Here is a 6,928-nt window from a genome sequence, read left to right on the forward strand (position 1 = left end):
GGGGAGTTACCTGCTGGTATGCCAAAAGGTTAGCCTAGATTTGTTTTGTGTCATGTTATGTAGTTTTTCATGTTTAGTACTACAACCTGTTTTATGGTTATGCGCATATTACATGCCCAGAGTACATTATGTTTTGAACGGGTCCATAACGGACTAAAACAGAACCGTATCGAAGAGAGCATCATAGTTTATGAGTGTCTATTGGTTTTGACATCCAGTTACATGTGGATGAATTGATTGCAGGTAAAGGCCTATTGATGTTCCTCTGAAAGACAACATTTCAAGGACTGGTATGCTGTTGTTACTACTTTATTAAACAGTCATAAAAAAACATGTTATTTCGTTTTTTATTGTTGTCCGTGGTGATCGAGATGTAAACCAAACAAAATAATCAATAATTCACACGATTTATATCAGATTATTGTAAAGATACAGACATTGTTGTTGATACTATTTTATTGCAGGTTAATTATAGTATACATGTATTATTATTATGGCTATTATTTAAGTCATGTTAGCACATTTCAGTCTCGTGTTTTGGAGTTGCATCTGGATTCCAACCTCCCCCAAAGAATATGGGTGTCCGTCTGGCAGACAGTCTGCAGCCGTTCTCTCTTTTTGTCCCCTAGAATTAGTTGCTCTGACTGGCAGAGAGGAGGCGAATGGGCGGTACGAAGATCTGAGACAATTTACATTCCTGTGGGGGCAAACCGGCTCCAGAGCTCTGCCACTCCCGGCCACAGCCCACCTCCGTCAGACCTTCCGGGTAAAATAAAATCTTCAACATTTGAACATATCATTAGCTACCAGCAGTAGGCCTCCTACAACGAGTGTTGCCATTGAATATCACTAAACAAACTATACTCCACTGAAGCGAAAATCAAGGCCTATGCATGTGTTGTAATTGGGTTCTTGTTCCAGACTTTACATAAAACATGTTATCATTATGCATATATAAACGAATCAACCAAGAAACAATCACACACACACACACACACGGAGAGGACACGTTTACCACAAACTACATCTGGCCTGGAAACAAAATAGTGTTGCGAAGCATCTGACCTAAGAATATCAATGCATAATACACAATACACCAATGTTAACATGGTGTGCATGCAACTGAATGCCCGTCTCCTCTGATTTTCCCATGGACCCGACTGTCCTGGCTGAATATAGCCGTAGCAAACAACTAATGCACTTGGGAATGTTCAGCTGAAATCATTGTGCAAAAAATAAAATGGTTTGCTGAACGCTAATCTGAAACCTCGACGTAGTGCACGTGGTCCCATAATTACACTGCCAGTGCTCGAGAACTCTACGTTTGATTTTCATATTACTGTTTATGCCCCCTCCGCCCCCCGTCCCCCAACACACACACACACACACGCACGCACACGCACGCACACACGCACCATGCCATTATATCAAGAGCCCCGTTAAATTCCAACTGAACATGTTCCACTCCCCTACAAATCGAGTCTAAATAATGACAGTTAGCTTTACTGGACAGCTTCAACCGTAACACTCAAAAATAATTATACTCCAGGATTAGGCCTCCATTATCATAATCTGGACATTGACAATTATCTATAATTTGCAAAGATGCGCTTGCTTCTTGATTGCAGAATGCTTTTTTTCTAGCTCACCATCACTAAACAGTGACAGTAATAACAGCTAATTTTGCAGGCAATATATAAGAGGTACCGGGGTGTTCAAGCACTTTCACACCTGGATATGCTTACTCAACCACGAGCACTAGAACCGTGTACTGTTGCAGACAGTGTTCCCATTCGAAGTCCAACCTTTTTGACCACTGCTAACACTATTGTAGGCTAAAGAATCATATGAAGGTAAGGCGGTTTTTTCTCTGTGAATCACTTGATGAAAGATTGTTGGATACTTTCGTTTTAGAATTTTTAAATACCGATTGCATTTGTTTTGTATAGCCTAGGCTAAATGCTTTAACCTATCTTATTTTAGGTTATTTAGGTTATAAATAACCGAAATAACCTAAAATAACCTAAAATAAGAAATGTTGTCTTTCAGAGGAACATCAATAGGCCTTTACCTGCAATCAATTCATCCACATGTAACTGGATGTCAAAACCAATAGACACTCATAAACTATGATGCTCTCTTCGATACGGTTCTGTTTTAGTCCGTTATGGACCCGTTCAAAACATAATGTACTCTGGGCATGTAATATGCGCATAACCATAAAACAGGTTGTAGTACTAAACATGAAAAACTACATAACATGACACAAAACAAATCTAGGCTAACCTTTTGGCATACCAGCAGATATTTAGGTTATAAATAACCCATGTCTTACGCGCTAAATAAAACAACGAAAACGGATCAAATCTGAAAAGCATGCATTCAACACTAGCCCGTAAATATTGACTTTGACTTTCATTCTAGCAGATGTATTTGTCAGGCGTTCTTGATTGCAATGGATTATGACATCTGAATTGGCAAAGGCTCTCTTTGCATATAGGCCTATGGAAATAACATTGTCTTGTTGTTATTTCCATAGGCCTATATGCAAAGAGAACCTTTGCCAATTCAGATTTCATAATCAATTGCAATCAAGAAGCCAAATGGCTCAAACATATTGCATCAATCTATATCTTGGCTAGAAAACCACACAGGAGTGTTGTCATCTCCCTCCCTCCCTTACCCCCCCCCCCCCACACCCCACCCCCACCCTTTCTAGCTCTAGTTCTGATTTTCTCATTGTGTCTTCTGGTCCCTCTGTCACTTCCAGCCGCTTTATATCTGAGCTCTATATTTTTGTTCATATAATATGAATCAATTGAGTTACATAATATTAAACCTGTGCATTGTTTGAGCCTTTTCACAGTTCTGGTGCATATTGACTCTTCCTATTGCAACAATTTTCAAAATAGCCTTTAAAATGCATGACAGATTTATGACGACATAAGCTTATTTATTGTAAAAGCTAGTGATTTGCGGGCAGTCCTTTGGGTGTGAAAATACTTTAGTAGAAGAAATTCCGCACACCACGCACTTTTCTGCTTTACGAGTTACTCTCGGTAAATATAGGAACTTTTTAAGTGAAAGGTTGTTTACGAGAGTTTGGCCAATAAATCAGACTATATATATATATTTGCAAATATAGGCATATATATATGGTGGTGATAGGGCCTGTAGGTTTTAGTTAAGTGGGGCCCATGCAGGTAAACTGTGTGCCAGTGGGGCATCCACGATTTGACAGCTGCAGACACTTTCACATTCTTCTTTTCAACATTGTAATTTCAGATAATATCCCAAACGTTCACTGCTCTCAGCAATTTGTATATGAATAACCTAATAATTTCCCTCTTTTGTTCCGTCTGTGCTACCTCAAATCCAAATAAAGATGCCTTTTAGTATTAAAAGTGGTAGAAAATTACAGGTAATTATCTTTGACGGTAAAAACGTTGTAATCAGCGGGCTTGCATCAAAAATTACCCTAATTATGCCTGCATTTATGAGAATGGAAAAAAAGCCTCACTTGGATAAAACACATAAATTGTCCCAAATATCTCCTTCATATTGAACGGAACTGCAGCTGGATGCTTTGTTCAAGATCGATCCCGTGGAGCTTGGCATTTAGCGTCTTGCTTTAGGACAGGCAGAGAGGAGGAAAACATTTTGTCAATACTTCTAATAATTGAGGCAGAAAATCACAAGATGAACTGGACATGGAGCGACCATCTTTTGCGGGATAAATTGATAAAGCGGGAACAGGGTAAGTTCATTTCCTCAAGTGTTGTTTAATGTATTTGACTATAGGCTATTTTGTTCGTTTGCAGTGCATTGGACATTTATATTTTATGAAGAGGCAACATAGTGTTATGATGGATAGCCTGTAATATTTGAAGGAAAAACCTATGGGACCTACATTTTAGAACGTCCATAGGACCTCGACAAGGAATGGCTCATCAGTCATGTATGATATATATCAATCATGTTATCTTTCAGTACAAAACACGAAACTTTGTTTTAACTCAAGGTTTACTCAATTTATGAAAGACAAAACATAAAAAGTGTATGTACAACTAAAATTGATGAATATATATACAGAGAGAATGCTTTGTTTTGCATGTTCGAGAAAAACACTCAGTCAAAGTGAATTTTAGATTTCAACAATATAAGATGGCATAATGTTCAACCCGCAAGTGTAGTCCATTCGGTGCCCAAGTGTTGGGCTAAATGTCAGTGATAGCCTATATTTGGTATATTGACAGTCAGATGTTGACATGAATGAAAGCATAACAAAGGCAATCCCTCTGAACAGTCATTGGTAAGTTAATACGGTTAGTTCCTTTATCGTGTGTCATATCACAGAGACTTTGTCCCCAAGTGGCCTTCACAAGCAGACGACCCTTTCGCCAAGGAATCTCTCTGTTCGATCGGGACAACACTTTTGTCTCGAGGCTGATGGCAATCAATTGTGCAGGTAAAACTATGAAGGTTCGAAAGTCTCGAGTCAGGCCTCGGGCCTCCCCGCCCTTTGCGCAGTCTATCTCTGCATTGTCTCTTGATGTGGGGAGGAGTACCAGTGAGAATAACCCGGCATGTAGCCGTTGGCGGCCATGTTTACTCCTTTGCTGGACGCTGAAACGTCCCATATGGGAGGAATTGCTGGAGAGCGGGGAGACAGGCCGATGGAACTAGGCATAGTAGGGTCGCTCTCGTGCGGGTTGCCACCTGCCTTCAGCAGCTTCTTGAACTTTGACCTTTTATTCTGGAACCATATCTTTACCTGCACGAGATAACAGGAAGGCAACGGAAGACCAGATAACAGATAATGTTACAATCATTAATATATGTATTCATTGACATGTTAATAAATAGGCTTATAGACCAATATAAATGTTTAATATTATTAGAACATCTACAAGATCCTAGTGCAATTGTTGGTTAGTAATAATAATAATACATGCTAATAATATGCCTAATAATAATACGAGTAATACGTGATAATAAATGGCTAATTATAATACCATAATGTATACCCTTCTGTATAATCATTCCTGTGTTGAAAATACCTGTGTCTGTGTTAGTCCGAGAGAAGCAGCCAGCTCAGCGCGTTCTGGCAGGGCGAGGTATTGTGTTTGCTGAAAACGATGATTTAAAGCTTGAAGCTGCAAACTAGAATAAATCGTCCGAGGTTTGCGAATCTTCTTGCCTTTCCCGTTGAAACGAATTTCTCCGTTTTCAATGACTGTTGTTTTTTGCTGCTCTGCAACAAAAATGGGCAATGTTAGTCCACTACATAACACCAAAAATATTACACAACAAATTGTTAAGAATCCCCAAATCATGTTTTTTCATTTCGTAGATTATAGTAGGTTCCAATTTAAATGTCTAAATAGGCCTATATAATAAGGAAAATATGATACATTTAGTTATATTCAGTCCAGACCACTCATACATATTCACATGTCACATTTGCTCAATCTGATTGTAATAATCATTGAATCCTCTGTCATATTTAGAATATTGCTCATAATGACATGTCAATTAAATGCTAATTACAACTTTCAAAGCGAGTAGACCTCCTAATTCCAAGAATAATTCGTGAGGATTCCTCTTTTGTCATTATACGCTGTGCAAAGCATGGCCATAGAATGGAATCTGTGGGAGTGTTCTAAAGCAAGAGACACCATGAAATAAACATCGATGTAGAAAAATAAAAAAAGAGTCAACAGATAACATGTAATTCAGACACAATTTCAAAATTTATTCGAAATTCAATGATCTGCTGGACGTTTAATTGGCTTTATCTCGTTTCTTGACCGATTTGATAAGAAATAAATGAGCATTCACATTTTTATCGCTGTTCATGAAAACGACATACAGCATATTTCGCTACGGTACTCCTACGTGAGTAGGAGGAAAGCGTCTTACCTGTGCCGTCTAACCTTGCCTGGCCGCCAGATGTGTTATTGTGGTATGACGGCAGGTACGGGCTGTGGTGGGGGTGGCTCACGTAGGAGTACGGTAGCGACCTATTGTAGGAATTGGTGCCGGAGTACGAAGAGTTATCGTGCTGATGGTGAGCTGGGTGCGACCCGGAATGGAGACAGTGCAGCGGGTAGTGGCTGGCGGCCATCGACGGAGAGCTCTGTTGTGAGTGAGACTGCTGACCAAACTCCATGAAAGCTGACTTTGACGAGTCTTGAGCCTCCAGACCGTCAGCCATCGTAGTCATGGTCATCATCAAATTTTCTACCTTGAGAGCACTCACCCCCTCTCTCAAGTCCAAATGGGGTTTCTCGCTGTGTTGTTGTCTCTCTCTCCTCAACGGACAGATATTGTCCCATTAACACCTGAATTTCTCAGTTTCTTCGATTTTTTTCCTCCTCTGATTTTCTCGCTCGGTATGGCGCAAAGTGGGCATAAGTTAAGGCAGAGATTTAAGGTGGATTCTGTTAAAATTGAGTCCTTGCTTCCAGACTTGATGCAGACACTACAAGTAAAATGGTTTGTCTCCAAAGGGCAGCGCCTTCCGATTGGTCATTCAACCCAACGTCATCAGTTGTGTGCTTCACGGAGACTTCAGCGCAAGTTAACCCACCTTACCAACTCCCACAGCAGTCACAACTAGGATAACCTAATTCCTACAGACAATAGTCAAACGCAAGAAGCTTGTATAATAATTATAGAAGCCCTTTGGAATAGTCAATTTGTTTAAGGATTAATCCTCAACCCAAAATTACGCACAGCCCACGGTTTGATTTAGCCTAACGAACGAATATAATTTTGAACACACCACCACATCACCACCCTGGAAATATACTGACACTATTTCCATACTGTCGTAGTGATTAGGTTATTCAAAGAAAATGACATGCAACAAATCAACAAGATGACAACAACAATGCAGTCCTATTGCAGGAAGAGTGGATGTCGT

The 6,928-nt window shown here is 39.8% G+C and overlaps 1 protein-coding gene across 1 annotated transcript; it reads right to left on the reverse strand.

Annotated features, from left to right (window-relative positions):
* Window positions 1-3,951: 3,951 nt before the first annotated feature.
* LOC124042718 (homeobox protein Dlx6a-like) lies at window positions 3,952-6,489 on the reverse strand. The gene is made up of 3 exons (XM_046360818.1): window positions 5,923-6,489; window positions 5,061-5,254; window positions 3,952-4,774 (listed from the first exon to the last, which is right to left on the reverse strand). The coding sequence occupies exons 1-3, from the start codon at window positions 6,233-6,235 to the stop codon at window positions 4,532-4,534; spliced, it is 750 nt and encodes a 249-aa protein (XP_046216774.1). The 5' UTR covers window positions 6,236-6,489; the 3' UTR covers window positions 3,952-4,531.
* Between the last annotated feature and the right edge of the window lie 439 nt (window positions 6,490-6,928).

Source organism: Oncorhynchus gorbuscha, linkage group LG09 (assembly GCF_021184085.1).
Source record: "Oncorhynchus gorbuscha isolate QuinsamMale2020 ecotype Even-year linkage group LG09, OgorEven_v1.0, whole genome shotgun sequence".
Lineage (NCBI taxonomy): Eukaryota > Metazoa > Chordata > Actinopteri > Salmoniformes > Salmonidae > Oncorhynchus > Oncorhynchus gorbuscha.

Coding starts and splice junctions, on each gene's coding strand:
- LOC124042718 (XM_046360818.1), bottom strand. CDS start 6,235: ATGATGACCATGACTACGATGGCTGACGGTCTGGAGGCTCAAGACTCG. Junction 5,255..5,922: donor GGCAAGGTTAGACGGCACAG/GTAAGACGCTTT, acceptor TTTTTGTTGCAG/AGCAGCAAAAAACAACAGTC. Junction 4,775..5,060: donor TCGGACTAACACAGACACAG/GTATTTTCAACA, acceptor TATCTCGTGCAG/GTAAAGATATGGTTCCAGAA.